The 23,690-nt window shown below is 30.9% G+C and overlaps 1 protein-coding gene across 7 annotated transcripts in view; it reads left to right on the forward strand.

Moving 5' to 3' along the window:
* Tbck (TBC1 domain containing kinase) overlaps window positions 1–23,690 on the forward strand; it is a 215,916-nt gene that overhangs the window by 93,349 nt on the left and 98,877 nt on the right. For all 7 annotated transcript variants that reach the window (XR_013426040.1, XM_021720499.3, XM_040293008.2 and 4 more), the window contains 3 exons: window positions 1,802–1,887; window positions 21,366–21,402; window positions 22,376–22,537. Coding sequence is in view for 6 of the 7 variants with exons in the window: in XM_021720499.3 (XP_021576174.1) it covers window positions 1,802–1,887; window positions 21,366–21,402; window positions 22,376–22,537 (285 nt within the window). In the remaining variant the exon portion in view is untranslated. The remainder of the gene's footprint in view (window positions 1–1,801; window positions 1,888–21,365; window positions 21,403–22,375; window positions 22,538–23,690) is intronic.

Raw genomic sequence — 23,690 nt, forward strand, 5'->3', positions numbered from 1 at the left:
ACCAACAGGGTCATAGCTTACATAAATTCTCCCATCAGTGTTTGGGAGACCACAAAGAAAGTGGTCTACTTTTTTCATGATAGATTAGGTCTCTTCAGTAGATCAATAATTAACATATAAATCCATGTAGTAATTAAATTTATCAGTCTCAAAAGGATGATATTTAATTTACTGGAGCATAGTTGTTGAGAATTTATTAAAGCATCAATTTCTGGGTTAAAAATGAGGAATGAGTTAGAAATTAATAACTATATACTAATACATAAATATACACTGGAATGCTTATGATAGCTGATACAATATACATTTGTTTTCTGGAAATTTGGGACCATAAATATACCATCACTAATTGAAAGGAGATAAAATGAAGTTAAACCCAGATGTTTTCACTTTGATTTGTAACTCTTAAAGCTGATAGAAATTATACCTGTTTTGTTATGAAAGGAAAAGGTGAGACAGTAGATACATAAAAAAAATTTTGTGGCAGGATGATAAAGAATCACACTGGGTCAGGAATATAATTCACCCTTATCATTGTATTGAGTAGAATATCTTGTTTTCTTTGCTTTTTGATCTGATGCTCTTCTTTGTAAAATATATGATACTGCTTATGGAAAAATTAGTATAAAATTCATGTGATCAGTAGAAGCAAAGTTTTGTTGAGAAAAATAAGGAAAATCTATTTGTGTTGATGGATTGTCAAGAATTTCGTTTTATTTCTTGAAATATTAAAAATCATAAACGCATAAGGCAAGGCAAACATTATTTCTAGATGTTACATTCACCAAATAATTGTTTTAAATAATAGATGTTACTTTAATGAAGGAGAGAATCGAGATTATTAAGGGAAAACTTGTATTATTGTGATTTTAGTTTCAAAAGGGGAGAAAGAAAGAAGTTGAGCTTGTTGAGATGTATCTTAATTTTATTTATTTTTCAATGGAAGTACTGTGCTTACTTGCCCTGGAGTATACTGCTATCTTGATTAGATTGGCACATAGTAAATTGGTAAAAATAGTAACTTATTGAGGGGGCTGGGGTTGTGCCTCAGGGGTAGATGCTTGCCTAGCATGCGTGAGGCACTAGCTTCAATCCCTGGTATCACATAAAAATAAAAACAAATAAAATAAATGTATTATGTCCATCTACAACTAAAAAAATTTAAATAGTAACTTATTAAAACAAGGGTAAAAATGAGAAAGTACTTATAATCTAGTTGAACCCTATGAATTAGAATAAGAGTAGAATCAGCAACGGTTATTTTTAATTGCCTACTGTGTGCCTACTTTCTGATTAACAAGATGTTAATTCCTACTCCTAAATATGCCAATTGCAGTCGTAAGTGGGAATACATTAAAACTAGAACAGGTGCCTAAACCTGTATTCATAAACAAGTAATAATTTAAGGCATAATAATTCTATTTGTTACCACTTATAAATGTTGTTCCTTGCTGAAGGATCTGTTACACTTTCTGAACATTCAATAAATGTGAAATGGATTTAATATTACTGTAGAGAAATTGTTTTTAGAATTTACTAAGAAAACATCATACATCATGTGTGTATTTTGTGGCTCAAGATATAAACTGATAGCTCTGAAGGCAGAGAATAGTGTTTTTTGTATATTTGTTTAATAATTAGTAGTAAGTGATTAAAGTAGTGACAACGAAATTTTTTTATTAAATTTTTTTTCATAGATTAAATCTTATTCAGAATATAAATTACACTGTAATTTGTTTGAATTTAATATCTTTGAGGTAATTTGTAAAGTCATGATTATCTAACTTTCTTATCATTTTAGAGTATCTGACTGTGTTTTCTCAAATGATTGCATTCCATGATCCAGAGTTGAGTAATCATCTCAATGAAATTGGCTTCATTCCTGATGTAAGTACTTGGCACATTAATAGATTACAAGGTAAAAAATAGAGCAGACATGGCCAGCGCAAAGCAGTGTGTTTTAAAAATTTTTGTTATTAGGAGAAGACCCTACATGAACAAGTTACTATTACTACTACTAATTATGATACTGTGTTTGTGTGATTAACACCATATTCTCACTTTGAGTCAAAGGAAAGGCCCTTGTTTTCTTTATGAACTCAATGTTATCAAGTTGTTTTCTGTTGAGTATGTTAAACTGTTCTGTGAAAGGTTTTCATTTGGATTTTATGGTAGTCTGGCCTGATTTTGAAGAAATAGGTAATTTATACTTAACTGAAATTAAATATAAATTCTCTATTTCCAGCAGCAAAGGTAATTTATTATAGCAACAGTAAATGTATATTTATTTTCCTCTATTCATTAATTTAAAATGTAATTGTGTCAAGCAAAATGTATATAATGTATTGTTTGACGTATAACATAATATGTAACATATTGCCAACAATAGCATGTAATAGTTGAATAGGAGCAAAAGTGTTTTAGATGAAGGAAATTACTACAGAAAATAAACCAAATTTACAGGAACAAATGAAGAATATCTGAAATTATACACATAGATATTAACAGCACTAAATGTACAAGCATATAACTGCTATCTTTTATTTTTTCAACTTCTTAAAAAGACAGAAATATACTCAAAGTAATAATTACAACAAGATATTGCTGGATTTAAAGATTTATAATTATAATATGTGTTACAATACCACAAAATGAGTAAACAGAAGTAGAGCTATATGATTAACATTTCTGATCTCAGCACAATTATGAATCGAATCTATAGAAAACAAGGGCATATTATAAGCATTGGAACAACCAGCATGTAAATTAGGAAATTGGGAAAACATTAAAGAACACAGACAAAAAACAATGACAGAAAAACAGAGGGACAAAATATATGAGATATGTAGGAAACCAAAATAAAAAGTCAGATGTAAATAGAACCATATTAATCATAACATTTAATGAGATTGAATTATTCTAAATAGCTTCTTCTGTGTTTTACTTGATATTACCTTGGAAGCTTTGCCATATTTGATCTTACTTTATTAGTTTTTCTGTAATATATATGAAACTAAAAGTAAGAGTTGACAGGCAGTGTTACACAGGGGGCATGGCTTAGTCTGTTACTTGTTCATGGTTTGTGACATGGAGTGAAGCCTCTTTTGGAAGGCTGTGGGATAAACATATGTCAAAACATCACATTTTACACCATAAATAAAAATAATCACTAAGGTTACATATTTAAAGAAGGCATTGAAATTGATAGAGATATAACAAGATCTTTTTACATGTTACATTTTATACTTTTAATTTTTTTACATTGAAAATATGCCTCATTAAATAGTTAATTGAAAACCTGGCGCCTGTCCTCAAGCAATTATAATTTTTCAAATGCTTTATTGAAAAATTATCAATAAGTAGTATGGTATTATCTCATTTTCATAGACTATAGTATATATGTACATATACATAGGAAAAGTAGAAAGGCTATACTATAGAATATTAATCATGACTATTTGGTGTTGGAATAATTTATGGTGTTTTTTTCTAGGGGGCGGTAGGTACAGTTCTAAATTTGTTTTCATTGAACGTGTTATGTTTTGTAATACAAATTTAAACTATATTATATGGTAATAATGAGTAGAACATTATTTTAACCCACAAAGTATAAGAACATATGTATTTTATACTGAGACCCAAAGCACACCAAAAATGTGTTTATGTGTATTTGTAACAAATTTAATAAACATTGTCTCACACTTCTTATATATAATGCATCTACTATATTTCTTAAATGTGCGTATCCAGTATGTTGATTATGTGAACCTTAATTTGAAAAATGCTTATTTAAAGGATTTTTAAAAGGCAGTAACTGATTTTGAAATTTAAAAAGTAAAAGGCTATTGGAGTACAATATCACACATTTTTTAACCTAAAAAAAAAAAAAATGCTTTTTAAGCTAGAGATCTCATTCCATCTTAACCACCTTTGTTTCCTGATTGTCTTACTTCTGAGAATGGTATATTGAAAAGTTTTGTTAGAAAATGTTTATAGTGGGCTAGGATATAGCTCAGTTGGTAAAGTGCTTGCCTTGCATGCCCAAGGCCCTGGGTTCAATCCCTGGCACCACAAAAAAAAAAAAGAAAATGTTTATAGTAACACTCAAAGCATTTTGAAGTATTAAAAATAGCAGTGATAATATAAATATTACTGAGTGCTTTAATTTGTAAAATAATTAGTGTTAGAAGTAAAACTTTAATCATTTGCCATCAATCCTCTGCTCTCAGCCTCGTGTATCTTTCATTGGAAAAATAGAAACTAAAATATCAGTCCATTTTTTCCTTGTTCATTGCTCTTTGTTATTTATTTAGATACAGGGTATTTTAACTCTCTGTGATATAATCATTAGGCTTAAAGTAACCCTCAATAATTACAGTGTCATTTGCTTCTAGACTTGTGGAGAAGCATCTTTCATTTGAGTAGACAGCTTATTGAGTGAGGGATCCAATAAGAATACATACGATATCCAAAATAAAAAGAGAAAACAATGGCAGATCCTTTATTATTAAATGAAAATCTGTGAAAAAATAATTAACCAATGGAAATATCATTATAATAATATTCATTATTAATGCATATTAATATGTGTTTGCTTTATACATATTTTCTTTATTTAAATGTATATAAAATTTTGCCTCATGTTATAAATGTGAGGTATAAAACAATACAATACTAGATTGGTCTTATGGCTAGGGCTGAAGAAATGTTGAAGAAAGGGATTGCCAAGATGGCAATGCTATTTTGAGGAAAAAAGAATACTATTAACTAAAATATAGGCTAAAAGAAGAGGCCGTTATTTTTTAGAAAAATTTCTTGCCCAGGGCAGTGGCACATGCCTGTCACCTCAGAGGATCAGGAGGCTGAGGCAGGAGAATCACAAGTTCAAAGTCAGCCTAAGCAACAGCAAGGCGTTAAGCAACTTAATGAGATGCTGTCTCTAAATAAATACAAAATAGGGCGAGGGATGCAGCTCAGTGGTTGAGTGCCCCAGAATTCAATCCCCAGTACCCTTGACCCTCACCAAAGTTCTCTTAAAAGTACCTAAAATGTATTCAACTCAAAAGAAAACTACATTAGTTCAATGCTATAGATGACAGAATATTTATGTAGACAAATGAAAATGGAATAATATAGTCTATGATAAAATTCTTAGACATACTCATGAATATGAGTAGCACTAAGAAAGAAAACATATAGGAAAAATAATTTATCTTTACTGTAGTTAATCATATAATTGAATTCTGAATGATTATGATGTAAGGAGCAGAGATTAGCAAAAAACATTGTTAAAACATGATACTGTAAACACGTTAAATGTTTACTGCATAACAAATACTATTCCATCCTCTTTGAAAGTAATCATTCATCAAATCCTACAAATTTGTAAATAATGATTGTTGAATCTTTATATATTATACCAGTTTTGGAAGGACTACTAATAAGGTGAAAGTAAAATTCTACATAACAATACCTGATAAAAATATTTTATGAAAGATAACAGAAATCAGTTTTTAAAATATTCTATTTTTTGCATTATTTTACACACGTAAATATGTTTGTTTTAAAGTATCCCTTAAGTTCTGGGATTTGTTTGTACCCTACTTGCAAGCTTATAAATTATAACTGTTTTCTGGACAGTGGCAGAAAACATAAGACTCCTGAATTAGAGATGAAAGGCTTTATCACTCATAGTACAACAATCAAAGTTAAATATTAGCATGTTTGTTGTTTTCCCTTCTTCCCAAATCTCATGGAAACAACAATGAGTGCCCAGATGTTACCTGTATATACAGTGGATTGTGTTAAAGGAATGAAACCATGAGTTCAGGATTTTCAAATGTTTTTAAATAGATGGTAAATATGCCTTACCTTTTTCTGAGAGAGTAAGGGAAAGACTCCTTTAAAAAAAACTATATACATATATACACACACACACACACACACACACACACACACACACACACAATTCTTTTTAGATGTACATGACAGTAGAACATATTTTAGCATATTATACATACATGGAATATGATTTATTCTAATTAGGATCCTATTCTTGTGGTTATACATGATGTGGAGTTACCCTGGTCTTGTATTCAAATACAAGGATAGGAAAGTTATATCCCATTAATTCTACTGTTTTTCCTATTCCCCTCCTGGCTCCCTTCCTTTTATTCTCCTTTTTTGTTTCAAATCTATAAGTAAACTTGTCCTGTCTCCACGGAGAGATCTTATCTTTGTTTTCCAAAGGTGGGTTTTTTTTTTGTAAACATATTCGAAAAGATAGTTCAGGACAAAATCAAACATCTTTGTTCACAAGAAATCCAGGAATTCAAGAAAGCACATTAAAATTTGAATTTAATAAGTCAGGCTTGGTGACACACACCTGTAATCCCAGCTACCCTGGAGCCTGAGGCAAGTTCTAGGACAGCCTCAACAATTCAGCAAGACTGTTAGCAGCTTAGACCCTGCTTTAAAATTTAAAAATTTTAAAAAATAAAAGAACAAGGAATGTAGCTCAGTGTTAAAGTTCTCCTCAGTTCAATCTCCAGTACTGCAAAGAAAAGGAAAAAAAAAAGAGGAAATAAAAATACTTAAAAAGAATAGAAAGAGAATATATAACTTTTAAACTAAGGCAGGTTGTGGTAGTAAGACAAAGTCATTCAAACCTGTAAAATCAGAGAGAACATAGAAAGAATGTAAGCTAATTAAATTGCCTATTAAAGGAGTATTTAGATGGTGTTTTTAAAATCCATCTATGTGCTATTTATAAGAGGTAAAAGTAAACATGTAAAGATATTGGTCAAAAATGGTAAAAGACATGTTAGGCAAACATTAACCAAAAGGAAATATGTGCAATAATATTAATTCAAATAAGTTTTTTTAAAAAAGAGAACACAAAATAGACTCACTCATAAATGAAATTTGGTATATGATAGAGGTGCCTTTATAAATCAATTAGGAAAGAAAACATTAATAAATAAAATGGTTCTGATACAATTGGGTAACTATGTATGGTAAGGGGTGTGAACCAAAGGCTAACCTCTTACCACAAATAAATAAGTTATAGGTTTACAATATAGAACACCTAAATAAGAAGCATCAGATTTATCATATCTGTTTAGGAAAGAATTTTTATTTACTTTGTAGAAAATATATGAATTTAAAAAGAGAATTGAGTAATACTAAGGGGTCTCACATTACATTATTAATATATTATTCTGGTTTTGAAACAAAATTAGCAGAATGTTAATGTGTATTAAATCTGAAATGAGGGTACTTTAGTGTTTTTAAAATGTGCTGCTATGCAGATAGTGAATTATTTGGTAATTCAATACTTTTCATATAATGTACTTATTTTGTTAATGACCCACTCCTAAAATGGAGACTTTTCATGTAATTTCTTAGAAAAACTCTTTAATAGTAGTATAATGAAAGTAATATCAATTTACATTTGTAGTGTGATTAGTGATTGAGACATTTGTAGATCATGAGGAATTGGAGATGGAAATGTATAGCACATGGCAAAATGCTGACCATCCCTGATGTCCAGCTTCTGGTTTCTAATAGTAAACCTCTAATTATGGGACAATAAAATGCCTCTATGTATATTGCTAAAAAGTTGCCCTACAGATATTCCCAAATCCCCTCTATGTAATTATTCTGTTACGACTGAGAATCCCTAGAATAAACAAAGAGAAATCAGGGGAAAGAGAATATATCTTAATCTATAGGAAATTCCTCTGTCTACAGTGATTTTCACTTCACAGAAAGTAGCAATTGAAACTTATTTAGTAAAGAAAGCTAAATTGGTAACTAAAAGATTTTTTTTTTGAGGAGGCTGTTTCCCCACTTTTGTAGATAATATAAAAATGTTAAGAGGCCATTTTAAAATTTAATTTTGTAGACATTTGATATTTTTACTGTGGAGATTGTTGAAAATGAGTGGTGATGGAAGGGGTGTGATAAAATACAGAATGTTTTTAACATTTATTAGTCAGATCTTTTTAGTTGCAGTCATTAGTTTTTATATGCAGCATCTTTTTGTTTCTTCTCTTACATTATTTTCTTTAGTATTTTACCTTTAAAATAAATGTTGAGGAATCTCTGTGCCTCTAACAATATAGTTGAGGATTCATCAAGAGGAAGCGCTTGATAATAAGTTCCTAGACGGAGTTTCCTACTCAAGAACTAATCCTATCAAAGTAAGCCCTCATTAATTTTCCATCATTGAAATTCAGGCTTCCATTGCAGGAAAGATTATGATTTCTGGCTCCTTTCCATTTGCTGTGGGTCACAGAACTCTGAACACTAAGCACTGCTGAAGCTTAAATAGCTAGGAATATTTTATACTGATGTGATGCCTAGATTATATGTCATGGTAGTTATGTGATTTACATATAAATAAAGTAATGTGTATTTGACAAAATTGGGGCCATAGTGATTTTTATCATTTTTGTCTTGATGTGTTTTTGCTTCTGGAAATATACCAGGCACTTAAAATGAGAACAGTAAAGTATGCTTCCTCATTCTTAAAAGAACTATTCCTGAAATATAGAAATAGCATTCAGCTTGCAAATTATGAAAATTTGTCAGGTGGCCATTAAGAGAATGATAAGGACTGTATATCAGTACTACAAATACCTTTTAAACCTGTATTCTCAGTTAAAGCTAACAAATTCAGCGATTTGCTGGCAAAATTTGGCAGAGCTGCATTCTGAAAAGATGCTTTTACTACGACTAATTTCTTCTTTCCTTAAAAGCTTATTTCTATTATTTTCAAAATTTTTATTCAGCTAGATTTATACTTAAAGGTAAAAGGACTACTTGGAAATATTTGTTCATTGGTTCATTCATTTGTTTCTGGCTTTTGTGTTGTTGCTTCAAAAATGATTAGATTTTATCTAAAAAGAATACTCTTGACAATAAATTTTTCATATTTAATCCAGATAGGGTCCAGGAAAATCCACCTTATTTGAAATATACCATGATAAGAATTCCACCAATCTATTGTAGTCCATATTCTGAGACCTGGGGTATGTGTTTTCTTGTGTGCTAGCTGCTGTGTTGTTCCTGACATTAGTTCTAACACCTAATGCCCTGAATACAAATAACATATGAAAGTTTCTTTTTAATAATAAATCTTAATTACTGTTCAGAAAGGACCCATTGAGGCCCTGGGTTCGCTCCTCAGCACCATAAATAAATAAATAAAATTGTGTCCAACTACAACTGAAAAATAATTATTAAAGAAATAAAATTAGGTATATATGACAGCAGAATTCTGCATTTTGATTCATTGTGCATAATAGTGTTTTGTGGGATTTTTAGTACTAGGGATTGAACTCATGGGCACTTGACCACTGAGCCACATGCCCTATTTTGTATTTTATTTAGAGACGGAGTCTCACTGAGTTACTTAGCACCTCGCTTTTGGCTGAAGCTGGCTTTAGACTTAATCCTCCTGTTTTAGCCATCCAAGCTGCTGGGATCACAGGCATGTGCCACTCTGCCCGAGGACCCAGATTTTGGAAACCAAAGGACCTATTAATGACCCAGGAAAGATAAAATAGTATTTTGGGTAACTTCTTCCTAAAAGGTCACACACACAAGGTAAATGTCAGTTTAATAAATCATCAACTCTACCCCTTATCCATTTCTAATCAAATGTATCCTTATAGATGACAGAAAATTGAAAGGACGCGTGGTATATTGTAGTCGTTTTCAAATTTTTTGGTCTTAGGATCCTTTCATATTCTTTTTTTTTTAAATCAAAATTGCAGCATTTATTTAAATATCAATGTATTATGAAATATTTATACTTCCCCTGAAAATGAAAAATGGGACTACATAATTTTTAGCCTGTATTTTATTTTTATTTGGGAACCCCAAAGAGTTTTTGTTTATGTGGATTATACCTACTAGTATTTACTGAGATATTTTTAAAATATTAGCATATTATTTCACTGAAAAATAATAACTTATTGAAATTAACCAAAATAACATTTTTTTCTAAAAAAAAAATAGCTGTTTCTCCCCCAAAATTAGAAGTAGTACTGTTTTGTATTTTTATACTTGTTTTAGTTAATGTAAAAGATCTAGATTCTTGTATCTGCTTCTGCATTCAATCAATTGCAATACATTATTTTGGTCAAAGTATATGAAAACTTATAGTTGTTGGCAAAGGAACTTCTCAGACACTTCTTAAATCTTAGTTGCAATGTACATTCTTTATCAAGTAAACTTTCATGCTCTGTTACATTAAAATTCATTAGTCTGTCTTGCACTTGGAATGGCTCTTTACCCATACACGATGTTGTAATGTTATAGATTGGTCATATAGAATGTATTGGTTTGCACAACTTCCAATTATGAAAACTTTCATTTTACAACATCAAAAAATCACATTCATTAATGTCATCACTGATCTCATTCAAAAAGTCATTAAGTTTTGGGAAGCTGCCAAGCTTACTATGACAGATATAAGTTTTCTTGTATTCTAATCTTCATCTGTCAGCTCAAATTTTTTCTTGAAGTAACAGGCTCACTTTATTCATTTTTTGAAAAATATTGGTCAAATAGCTAAGTCTAAAAAAATTGTTTATCTGTCATTCTTTCAAGTAAAAATAGCATTTCTTGAAAAAAGTATTTATGTTGCCTTATAGCTCAAATGATACTGTGTTTCGTCAAGTCAATCATTGTGTTTCGGAATATAGCACAAGTGCTTTACACTTATTCCTGTGTAATTTTACCAAAAAATTTAAAATATATTTAATAAAATTATTCATTTTTACTCCTTCACAAATATAATGACTATAATTAGACTTTGGGTCCATAGCCTTGATTTGTGCTTAGATGCCAACAGTTGGATCCATCAATGGCTTTGCAAAATTAGCACAACTGTCAGCACAGTAAAAGCAAAAAATAACTTAGTATTCTTATGAAAATAGTTTGAAATGATAGACCCATGATTTAAGAAAGCTGATATAGAGGTAAACTCTCAGACCCTGGGCCATATGGGCCAGTGGCCTAAATCCTGGTTTTTCAATGTACTAATTATGAAACCTTAGTTTCTCTTACCCACAGTTCTCTTACTATAAATGTAGATTATAATAAATTTTCCCCCATAGAATTACTGTAATGATTAAATTATATAAAACATGTAAATTGTTCCAAACAATTCTTGGCACAAAACAAGTGTAAACTGGTTAACTATTATTTGTATTATTTTTTTATTATTTTTTTTCACAGTACTGTACTGGTGATTGACCCCAGGAACCATTCTACCACTGATTTTGTGACAGGGTCTTACCATATTGCCTAAACCCAGCTCAAACTTGTGATTCCCCTGCCTCAGCCTCCTGAGGATTACTGGAATTGCAGGCGTGTACCACCATGACTACCTTGTTTACTGCTATTAGATTCTGATCGTGTTGTATTATTGCTTTGGTTTATTCATGGTTTTTAAACTTAGAAGAGGATTATATTTCAATCTATAATAGATATATTACTTTGCTGCATCAGTTAATGAATAGTCTACCAGGGGAGTGTGGTACTGTAATAGTAAAGTCTCGTTTGTTTGAATTGGCGAGATTTCCTGCCACTTTGAATTTTAACCTTTTTATTGATTTAACTTAAAGATCATTTTAAGTCTCCAAGAAAAAAGTGCTACATGGCATCTCTTAAAGTCTTTCTTTTATTTAAAATAAATTAAAATTAATTATGTTGAAAATTTTGAAGGTTTTCCAGTATTCAGTGAAGTAATGGAAAGTTGCTCTGGAAGTACAGCTGTCCTTTCCAAAATGATAGTATAAATTTAAAAAACATTAACTTACCCAAGTTTATAGTTTTTCATTCAAAATTGTAAGCCAACTAAGAGAATAGTAAAAAATATGCTTATGTAGTTACTTATTTTTCTACTTTTTTTCTTATCTAGGGAGATCATGACAAAAGATATAACTAATATAACCTTGTGTATGGGGGAGACATTAACCATTTACTTATTAATTATTTTATATGTTTCAGTCATTTCTTAATAATTTATAGAAGTAGAATGAAGACATATTAAAAAAATAACTATTAAATATTTTGGTAAATTTAAGAATAGCAACCCAAAATTTTATTCCATGTTCCTCATTTTGGAAATATAAAAATATGACTTGTGCAGTGTGGTTTGAACTTACTGTTTAACTGTCATGCATATACCTGAAGGATATCCATGATATTGATACCAATTCCAGATTTCAAATACCTCTCTAATGGGTTCTATCTTATTTCTGGTTCTTCTTGCATGTGTATGGTCAATACACAGTCATCAAAACAAAACACTAAAAGATATCATAACTTCACTGGAGAACAGCTGTCTTTTTCTTTTTATTAAAGTTTTATAGTTGTACATAGCAGTTGCGTTCACCCTAACAAACTCATATATTCATGGAAATCAATTTCAGTTCATGATCCCCACTTCCTTTTTAGCTATCTTTTTTGTTCTACAGTTGTAAAATATTTTTTAGATTTATTAGAAAAAGTTAAAATCATAAGTGGAATGTCTTTTTAAAAACTTCCTATACCACATGTTCTAATTACTTTGTAAACATATCTACCTATGGCATTTGCCCACTAAAATTGTATCAAACAAATTTTGGTGCACAACTATCATTTAAAAAATAGAAGATTACTCTGATTAAAAATAGAAGATTACTTATTCTCTTAGCAAAATATCATGGTCCAGGTTCTTGTTGCAAAATATTGTTATGAATTCCTAGCCATTGATGATTGAATGAATGAAAATTTTATATTTACTCATTGTTTTTTCTGATTCCCGTGGTAAGGAAATTCACCAAAGATCATTTGAGCACTGAAAGTTTGAAATTTCACTTATGTGACGAATTTTATCATTTCTCTGGAGTCTATAGTACTGCTGCATGTCTCATTGCATTCATCTTCTCACTAGTCCACTAATTGTGAATCATTTTTCTTTGTCAATTTTCTTCTCTTTAAAAATAAGGGTGGAAAATGAAAAATCCTGAATTCTCATTTGTGTTCAGTGAAAGCTTTTTTAATATAAAAAGCCTATAATTTACATCTTATTGAAAAGAATGCAATACTTTGGATAACACAAAAATAAAAATGAAAGATGGTAGTAATGATTTATTTCAGTATTGTTCCATCAGGTATGGTCTGAATATGCTTTATTCTCACTAAAACTCATGTTAGGGCTTAGTTCTTAAATGTGGCAGTTTCAGGAGGTGGTATTTAATAGTAAGTGTTTAGGTCATGGAGTACTACCCTCATTAATGGATTGTTTTTCTTGAGACATTATTCTCATGATACTAGATTGGATCTCACGAGAGTGTCTCCTGTCCTTCATGATTGTATTATCTCTTGCAGGAGTGGGTTGTTATAAGGCAAGCTGGATTATCCCTTTGGTCTGTCACTTTTTCTCATTTGGTGCTGGCTCCTCTTACAAATGCTTCTGCCATGTGATGTCATCCACAGTGTTATGATACAGCAAAATACCCTGGCCAGATATACCTTTCTTGAACTTTCTTGCCTCTAGAACTGGGTGTTAAACAAACCACTTTATAACTTAGTCTGTGGTATTTCTTAGTCTATGGTATTTTGTTATAGCAACACAAGATGGACTAAGACAATTCCAAAGGAACTCAGCAATTCCATTATTATTGTGTTTTTTAATGCATAAATAGAACAATTTATTCATAATAATAAAATAATTCCTACTTGTATAAAATCACAAAATATTTCACAGTATAGGAAAAATAAAATCACTAAGATTTCAATAACATACTTATAGATTTATAGAAGGATCTGTTAGACCTATATGATAATTGTTCCCTCTAAAGTAACAAAATATTAATCAGCCCAAGCAGTTAGAACAACTCAAATCTCAAAAACTAAAATTGGATCTCATTTTTTCCTGAGAATTGAGATATTACAGTTAGTGTAGATTTTATGTAAAGGTAATCAACTGACCTCCTCATTCTGTATTCCTTCACACACTAAATTTAACCTTTAGCTGGAAGCTGGATCATTCAAATGTGAATAATAATCAGGAATGAGCCAGCATGGTGAACTGAAGGAGCACAAAGATATTTGAAAATATTATGTTAATAATATTGATAATAGCTTTTTTTTGGTGCTAGGAATTGAACCCAGGTCCTTGTGCATGTGAGGCAAGCACTCTACCAACTGAGCTATATCCCTAGCCCTAATAATAGCTTTTTAAAAGAGTAAAAACCAGAATAAAGTATAAACCCAGTCAATGACATAATGAATAGATGTGAGGAAATCTACATAGTAAAATGAAAAAGTACAAAAATACATAATAATAATCTCAGAAAAGATTTCATAGCAACACTCAGTGCAGAAATGTGTATAAAATTTTGAGAGAAAGAAAGTTGACTCAAGAATTGCATAGGAGCTAAATATAGCGTAGCAAGCATAAAAGTAGCAGACAACATTCTTAAGAAGGAAAGAATTAAGGGAATACAACCCCAAGAGCTTTTATTAGAGAATATGAACACAAAAATGTATGTCAAATTTCAGCCAAGAAGATGAATAAAATTAAAAATTCAAGGAACTTGTTGAAAGACTAGGGTGAACCATTAAGCCCATTTAAATGTAACATTGATCTAGACTCGATGACACAAACCTATAATCCTAGCCACAAGTTAAAGGGCAATCTGTGCAATTTAGCAAGACCTTGTCTCAAAATAATAAATAAAAAGAATCCAGACTATAGCTCAGTAGTAAAATGTCTCTGGGGCTTCAATTCCCAGTACCAAAAATAAAATAAGCCTGAGATTGAACAATTATGTTACGTTTACAGTATAGAATGTAAATGTCATAAAATTATATCAAAATATTATATGTAAATTGAATTATTAGAAACCAGAGAAGAGGCCCAACATACAACTGTATTAATTTTATATTTTACAACAGTTATATATATTGATACTTATTCTTGGAAAATATAATTCAGAAGTTTTTCATTCCTTTTTTATGATCCTTAATTTGATCTTTCAGAAATTATCATCTTTTATGACAGATAAATTAAGTGTTTTTCTGTTTTATTTCTATTTTTTAAGTATGGGTACATCTAATATTATGAACCTCATAAAATAGCAAGTGTAATATGATCCAGGCTTTCTAGAATTTTTTTTATTCATTTACAATTTTAGCTATATGTGCATAGGAATATATCAATGCTTTTTATATTATTTTGACTGTTAGATTTTGAGGACTTTGAAAATGGTATGTTTTTTATAAATATAGTATATTTCATTTATTACAGAAACTTCTATGGTATCACTTCCTTGGAATAATCTGAGGCTAAAAATTACAAAACAGACTTATTGAATATTTGGGGAGTGATTTACCCAAATTTTATATTATTACTAGACAACATAGAAAAATACTTATAAGCCAACTTGCTTTAGTCTTCACAACCACCTCTATATAGTGCAAAGAATAGCAGACTGGCAGTTAGAAGTCCTGGATTCTGTTTCCTACTTTATAATATATACCTGTGACCTTGGTCAAAGTGACCTGCTTCAAGCCTTAGATGACTCGCCGATAAATAGGGAAAAATAAATAACACCAATCTTGAAAAACCACAGAACTTTTGCATGACTCAGTTAAGTCGAAGTAGATGAAAATGTTTTATAAAATAATGGTGATAATGCAGTTTGAGAAAACAGTTTAATTAAGAAGAGAAGACAATCTAAGAGGTTTCAAGTCTTGAACCAGACAAATGACCAGGTTAAAAAAATTGCATTTTAACACTGGAGGATCTGCCATCAGAAACCCACTAAAGAATACCACGACTTAATTTTCTGATTTTGAGAAAGTGGGGGAGCACATATCCTGAAATTTTCTAATTCAATAATCTTATCTTCAAACCTTTGCAGATTCAAGAACCTTAAGTCAACAGGGCAATTAATAAGCCAGGAGCTGTGTTCCATTATCCTTTATTTTTATTTGTCCTTTCATACATATAATTCAAATGTTTGTATTTCTTTTTATCTGACATAGCACTAGCATAATAGTTTTCATACAAGCCTGTAGTAAAATTGGTTGTCTTATTTTAACATCATCTTTTGCTTCAATATTAATAGTTCCTAAAAATATCTGAACATAATTGTTTTTCTTTTTTTTAAAATATTGTTTTTAGTTATACATGGGCACAATATCTTTATTTTATTTATTTTTATGTGGTGCTGAGGATCGAACCCCCACTTTTGCTTTTCTTATTGATAAATCTGAAGTTCACATTGCCAGACCATGTGGAAAGACCTCATGAAATGCTAAACATAGCTGTTCTTGCTCGCTATTGCTAGGGGGCAGTATTTACTTAGCTGACTATACAGATAAGCACTAGCCAAAACATACATATATAATTTCATGATCTGAGAAAATACTTAGAGCATGTATGACTTCTTTTCATTTTCAGTTTCCAACTTTTATGAGGAAATAGCTAAAATATCTCTAGCTTTATGAAAGCATATGTATTTTATATTTGTAATCAAATTTTTAAAATTTATTTGCTTTTTTGAAAAATTAAAACCTGCCTGATATTCAAAATTATCTTATTTTACTGTCATTTTTTTCTATATCAGATAACATTATGAAACTGTACCAATACCTTTAGAAATTAAGGCAAAAATATCAATATTTTTCAATTAAGATTTTAAAAGTAATATAGAAAGAATAAATAACAGGTATTACAATCTCACAGATTGCCATTTTTTTAAACCTGAATTTAATTGGTAAGAGGTGACTAGAACTGACTTGTCAAAATTAGAATTGAAGTGCTTATTTCCTCATTGCAGTCCTTGTCTGTTTTTACTAATACGTGATGGCCTAAATATTAGTGTACACTTCATTTGGTATACTATAGGAAAATATTGGTATGATAGAACAGGAGAATGAAGTGATCACAGTTATTTTTAGAAAGGTAAATTTGGCTGAAGGAAATATTGAAGCAGTTAGAAATTGAAAGTAGGATGAATACTTATGAAACATTTGCCATAGCTGATAAAGAAGGAATGATAATCAAAACAAGGATGGTTCAGTATGAAGGGATAGAAACAACAGACTGAGGAGATCTTGTAGAAATAACACCTATGGGATTTGATAGGAAATACTTTAAAATTAAGTTTATTCAAATTAAGTGACTGGAATGATAGGTGCTAATAGAAAGACAAGGCTATTTGGGAGTGACCATGAATATAGTATCTTGGATGTAGTTAAGTTATATCGAAAACAACTTCATCTTTTCAAGGCCTCCTCTTAAATTTTATTCGATGGTACTAGAACATCATAATTTGTGAGCATAGTTTTATGCTATTACTAAGACAATACTTTCTGAGTACTCTATACAGTACTTTGTTTATTGCAGGGGTTTGGTTTGGTTTGGTTTCAGTTTGGGTTTTAGTTTTTTTATTTTTCTTTGTGCACTGACCTGTGTAAAAAGAAACTACCTTGGCTTTGTATGAGTCTGGCAATTTTTGCCTCTGATCATTTTAAATAGGTCCCCACTTTATGTAGTTTCCTTATATAGATGTCATTTTTAGTATTTAGCAGTTTTTGAGGGGAACCCTATGCAATTTCTGGAGCTTTCTCTCTAAGCAGCTTTCTTCTGTCTAAAATTATGAAGATTCTAGCCACCTTGACTTCCTCACTCTCCCAACTCTGCCTCCTTAGCTCAGGACAACCACCAAACTCTTCCTGGCTTTTTCCTTCCTCTAATGGCCTAAAAACTCTTTGCAGAATGTCAGTAAGCTGACATTCTGGACAGTTATAGGTTTCATTTCATGTATTTCCTCTCTCAGGCATTACTCTACATGCTAATATCCTAGATCTGCACATTGTTGTTTCATATATTCTGTCTAAATTGTATGCATTTCAAGTGGGAGGGTAGATCTGATTCCTATTCCATCTTGTTCAGAAGCACAATCCCTCTATAGATCTTGATGAAGTTAATAATTAGATAGGATAGAATGGGGTGAAAGGTACTATTTATTGCTGAATTAATTTGGCAAATATTCTTAGTGACAGTTGGTTTTCCTCAAAACAGTAGCAAATAATATAATTGATGTTATGTTTATAAAAGAAAGATTGAATAATAGTGATGGAACTAATCTCTTTTAATTTTTTAATTTAAATTTTAATCAAAGGTGAAGAATTAGGGTGAATAATTTGTATTTTGTTAGATATTACTGTTTTCTACAGTTCATACTTGTTACTATGAAGACACATATGTCTTTCCCTTTTTGAATTTGTAATGTCTCTAAAAAGAACTATTTACATTTCAACTTGTGTAAATGATGATGTGGAGATCAATAGCCTTTATTTTACTATAATACTTATGTTTTAATGAATTATATAATTGAATAGTTATTGACTGGCATTTTGATAGCATAGATACTCCATTGTGTGCAATGTAAAGACAATGTGCAACTCTCTTCATAAATTTGTAATTAATGGGTACCAAAAGAATATTTATTTAAACTCTATCGGAAGTACAAGTCTTTGTTTAATAGTATTTACTTAATAGTATTTAATAGTATTTACTCATACAGTATTTACTCATACAGTAAAATAAACTTCAGATTTTTCTGCAAAATATTTTTGGTTTTTAAAACTTGCTAGTGACAGTCCTAGTGTGTGACCCATCCAGCTATATAACTCATTGGTATTTATCCTAAGGAATTAAAGTTCACAATGACACATGCATACCCATGTTTATAGCAGCACAATTCACATTTGCCAAACCATAAAACCAGCCTAGGTGACTAAGAGCAAGGGAAGATTAAATAAGAAATCATCTCAAGCCATGAAATAGAAAAGAAGGGGTGAATATGTAGAAGAATGAAACTAGACCCGTATCTCTCACCCTGCATAAAAATCAACTCAATGGATCAAAGACCTAGGAATTAGAACAGAAATTATGCAACTCTTAGAAGAAAATAGAGGTTCAACACTCCAGCATGTAAGTACAGGCAACAACTTTCTCGAAAGGATCCCTACAGCTCTGGAAATAATGCCAAGAGTTAATAAGTGGATGGCATAAAATTAAAAAGCTTCTGCACAGAAAAGGAAACAATTAGGAATGTGAATAGAGAACCTACAGACTGAGAAATCTAGCTACTCTTTTTTTTAGTTCTCTAATATCTAGAATACATAAAAAATTCAAAAATTTCACACCAAAAACTCACATACCCCATAATTTGACCCAGCTATTCCCCTTCTCAGACTATACCCCAAAGACCTAAAAAGAGCACACTACAGGGACACAGCTACATCAATGTTCATAGCAGCACAATTCACAATAGCTTGACTGTGGAATCAACCTAAATGCCCTTCAATAGATGAATGAATTAAAAAATGTGGCTTTTATACACAATGGAATATTAAGCAGCACTAAAAAATAACAAGATCCTGGCATTTGCGGGGAAATGGATGGCATTAGAGCAGATTATGCTAAGTGAAGTTAGCCAATCCCTAAAAAACAAATGCCAAATGTCTTCTCGGATATAAGGGAGGTGACTCAAAGCAGAGTAGGGAGGAAGAGCATGAGAAGAAGATTACCACTAAACAGGGAAGAGAGGTGGGAGGGAATGGGAGGGAGAAGGGGAATTGCACAGAAGATGGAAGGAGACCCTCATCATTATACAAAATACATATACGATGGTATGAGGGGGAAAGGGGAAAAAAGAAAAGTGTCACAGTAGATTGGTAGAGAGAGGTGAGGGGAGGGGAGGGGAAGATAGGGAGGGCAGCAGAATACAACAGACACTAGGATTGCTGTATGTATATACATGGCTGTATAACCAATGTGATCCTGCAATCTGTACACATGGAAAAATGAGAATTTATACCCTGTTTGAATCAAATGTATGATATGTCAAGATCATTGTATTGTCTTGGGAAACTAATTAAAAAAAAAAGAAATGGGCAAATGAATAAAATAGACTTTTCCCAAAAGAAGAAATACAAATGGCCAACACATATATGAAAAATGTTCAATATCATTAGCAATTAGGGAAATGCAAATCAAAACTACACTGAGATTTTTTATCTCACACCAGTCAGGATGGCAGTCATCAAGAATACAAATAATAAATGCTGGAATGGGTGTGGAGAAAAAGGAACACTCTTACCCTGTTGGTAGGATTGTAAATTCATACAACCACTCTGGAAATCAATGTTTAGGTTCCTCAAAAGATAGGCAAGGAACCATCATATAGCTATACGACTCCTAGGTATTTATCCTAAAGAATTAAGATTATCATGATACATGCATGTTTGTAGCAGCACAGTTCACATTTGCCAAACTATGGAACCAGCTTAGGTATTCAAATGATTACCTTATAATCTGACAGTGGGTGAATGGATAAAGAAAATGTGATACACACACACACACACACACACACACACACAATGGAGTTTTATTTAGCCATAAAGAAAAATGAAAATAGGTAAAACTAGAGACCATTATGTTCTATGAAATAAGTCAACTCAGAGGGTCAAAGGTTTTGTTTTTCTCTCATGGGGAAGTTAGAAAAAGGAAAAGAAAGATGGTGGGGAATCTCAGGAAAATCAAAGGGATTAAGTGGGGGTAGGTGAGAAGAGAGAGGAAAGTTGTGGGATTGATATTGGCCAAATTATATTGTAATATTGTATGCATGTATGATTATGTAAGAACAAATCCCATCAATATATACAACTGTAGTGCTCCAATAAAATGTGTGCAGGAGAAAAGAAGGGGTTAATTTATTTTTCCTCTACCTTTGTTCTATTTAGGCCCTAAATAGATTGGATGATGCTCACTCAAACTGGGAAGATGATGTATTTTATTTGGTGCACTGATTCAAATGATTACCTTATCTGGAAACACCATCAGAGACACACCCCAAAATATTATTTAATCAGATACCTGAGTCCTCTGATCTAATCACTTTGTCACATAAACTTAACTATTACAAGAATCTTTAAAATCTCAGCGGTATTTTTGTGTCACTGAAAAGTGCACCCTTAAAAATAGCATACTAGTATGGCATTGAATTAGCTATGATCTGGAGGGTATCCTCTGATCAAATGAAGGTATTCTGTGAATGATTCCTGGAGAAGTCATCTATATTTGTAATATAGACAGATATTACAAAATAAAGTATTTGTGGCAATAATTATAGTTACCTGCATTGTTTTTTTTTTTAATTTTAATCAATGGAATAGACCAAAACATAGAATTTTTTTTTAACTATTCAGTTTAGTTTATTGGCGATCATTCTAATTTTGTCTTTCATTTCTTCTTTATCCATCCCCTGTACTCCTGCTCATAGCTCTATGCCATCCCTTGGTTTCTCACCATGTTTACTCGTAAGTATTATTTTTCCTCTTTTAGAATTGTATTAGCAAAAATACAGTTTTATTCTTCCCTGACATTTTATATTTGTAATAATATTAAGCAAATTTAATATGCATCCCTATGTGGTTCTTGCATGATAAAGGTGAGTATAAAATAATTCCAATTGTTCTGACCCCTGAACATTAAAATGAGAATTGTATATTGAAAATTTATTTTATATTTCATGGTATTCATTCAATCCTTTCCCCCTTTGAAAACAGTATTTAACATCAATTGTGGGGTTTATCTAAAGGTATCAAGGCTATATTTTACAACCAAATTAGGCTTAATTTCTAGAGATTCTATAATAACTCACAGTTTTATTTTCTAAACTAGGAGGACTCCTAGAAATTAAGCAGATTATGTGAATGTTGTACTTTACTTATAAATATTAATACAGTGAACATCCTTACTTAAATATGGTACACGTGATAAATGGAATAATATTTGAATAGATCTGTATGCATGGGCCTGGGAAGATATCCACAATATTATTAAATGAAAAAAGGAGTTATAAAAATAGAAGACTGTTAAAAGGATATTTTTGATGAATATTTAATAAAGCAGGTGTTTATAATGCATAATGGGGATGTAACCTTACTGTATATAAAACAATTTTAAGGTTTATCTACATAAATAAACTTGTATAATAATATAGCTAAATAATTCTGAGGAGAAATATTATGAATTGTACATATATACCAATATTGATAAGTTAGAAAGTGTCATCTATTTGACTGATATGATTATTAATTAATTTAAGGAGACCTTAGGAAGCTATAAGGTGACAAAACTAAATAAACATTTTATAAAAACAGTTTGTAATATTAGCTCCTGAAGAATAGTTTGGACCATAAAATAATACTGATATATCTAGTCAAGCAGGTTATTATTGTTGTTTATTTTAATTTTTAACTTAATTAATTTTAAAAAATCATTCTACAGATGTATTTCCACTGCACAAAATTTTCCACCTCTGGGATACTTTACTACTTGGAAATTCCTCTTTCCCATTCTGTATTGGAGTAGCAATTCTTCAGCAACTGCGGGACCGGCTTTTGGCTAATGGCTTTAATGAATGCATTCTTCTCTTCTCTGATTTACCAGGTAGAGGTCTAAATAAATGGAATAACTAAATGTAATTTAAGTGTAAAATAATGAGATATTTTTAAGCCATTGTTTTAGTTAGCATTTTTGTAGCTGTGACCAAAAGACCTGACAATAACAATTTTAAGGAGGAAAAATTTATGAGAGAGAGAGAAAGAAACTTTGCCCTTCAGGGTACAAATCAAAGTTCAGTGGAATTCTGTCATACCATACAAGATAGTAAGTTAAGTTGTATAGGGTATTCCCAAGTGAGGAGTTTGTAAATCTAGGGGTTGAATGCTTAAATGTAGACAAATGGATAGCAACTATACACTTGATGCTGTGATTTAAAAAAAAAAAAAACTAACGTGGCTCTTAGGATGTAAGTAAATTTGTGAAAGTGGGGTACAAAAGCTATTTTTGCAGAAACTGAAATATTTTTAGGTAGAAAAATTCTACTTTTTTCACAGTATTTCTTTGATTCCATTCCTTCTGCTTTTTGCTTTGCTGTCCTTCATATTTTCACACAAGCACAAGTTACTACTGATAATAAACACACTTTAAATTACATAAGAAATAAATTTTCCTGAAAACCAAATAAATAGAGAAAGGTACTCTAAAGTTATCTGTATTAAGCCTCGAAAGGAATAAGAAACCTGCTTCCTATCTGCTTTTTATTTTTAGTGGATGATCTGTGTTTTATTCTGTATTATCTGTCTGTTGAAAATCTTCATCTTTTGGGGGGAAAATAGTAACAAAATGCCTTGGGGTAATTTAAAACTTTTCCTTTCTCCTGCCCCCAAAACTAAAAATATCACCATCAGCTAATTTATCAAATTTTAATTAAAGTGTGTTATTTCATATGTAAACAAATAATAGTTTAGTTCTTTAATTTTTTCTGGGAAATTTTTTTCTGAAAATTGTCAAGTTTTTTGTTGTTGTGTTGTTTATTTTTGGTTTTGAACAGGAACAGAAAAGCTAGTTTCATAACCTAAGAATACTGTCTGTACCCTACAGATGTTTTCTTGTCATTCTCAACTTGCCAAAGTAAATAGAAGTTGATTGATTAGGATTAAAAGAATTTTTCTGGTCAGTTATAAAAATATGTATATTGAAAATGCTGATTTTGCATTTTGAAATAAAGCAAATTTAATGCCTTTCCTATTTCGTATAT

The sequence above is a fragment of the Ictidomys tridecemlineatus genome, chromosome 9 (assembly GCF_052094955.1).
Source record: "Ictidomys tridecemlineatus isolate mIctTri1 chromosome 9, mIctTri1.hap1, whole genome shotgun sequence".
NCBI classification, from domain to species: Eukaryota; Metazoa; Chordata; class Mammalia; order Rodentia; family Sciuridae; genus Ictidomys; species Ictidomys tridecemlineatus.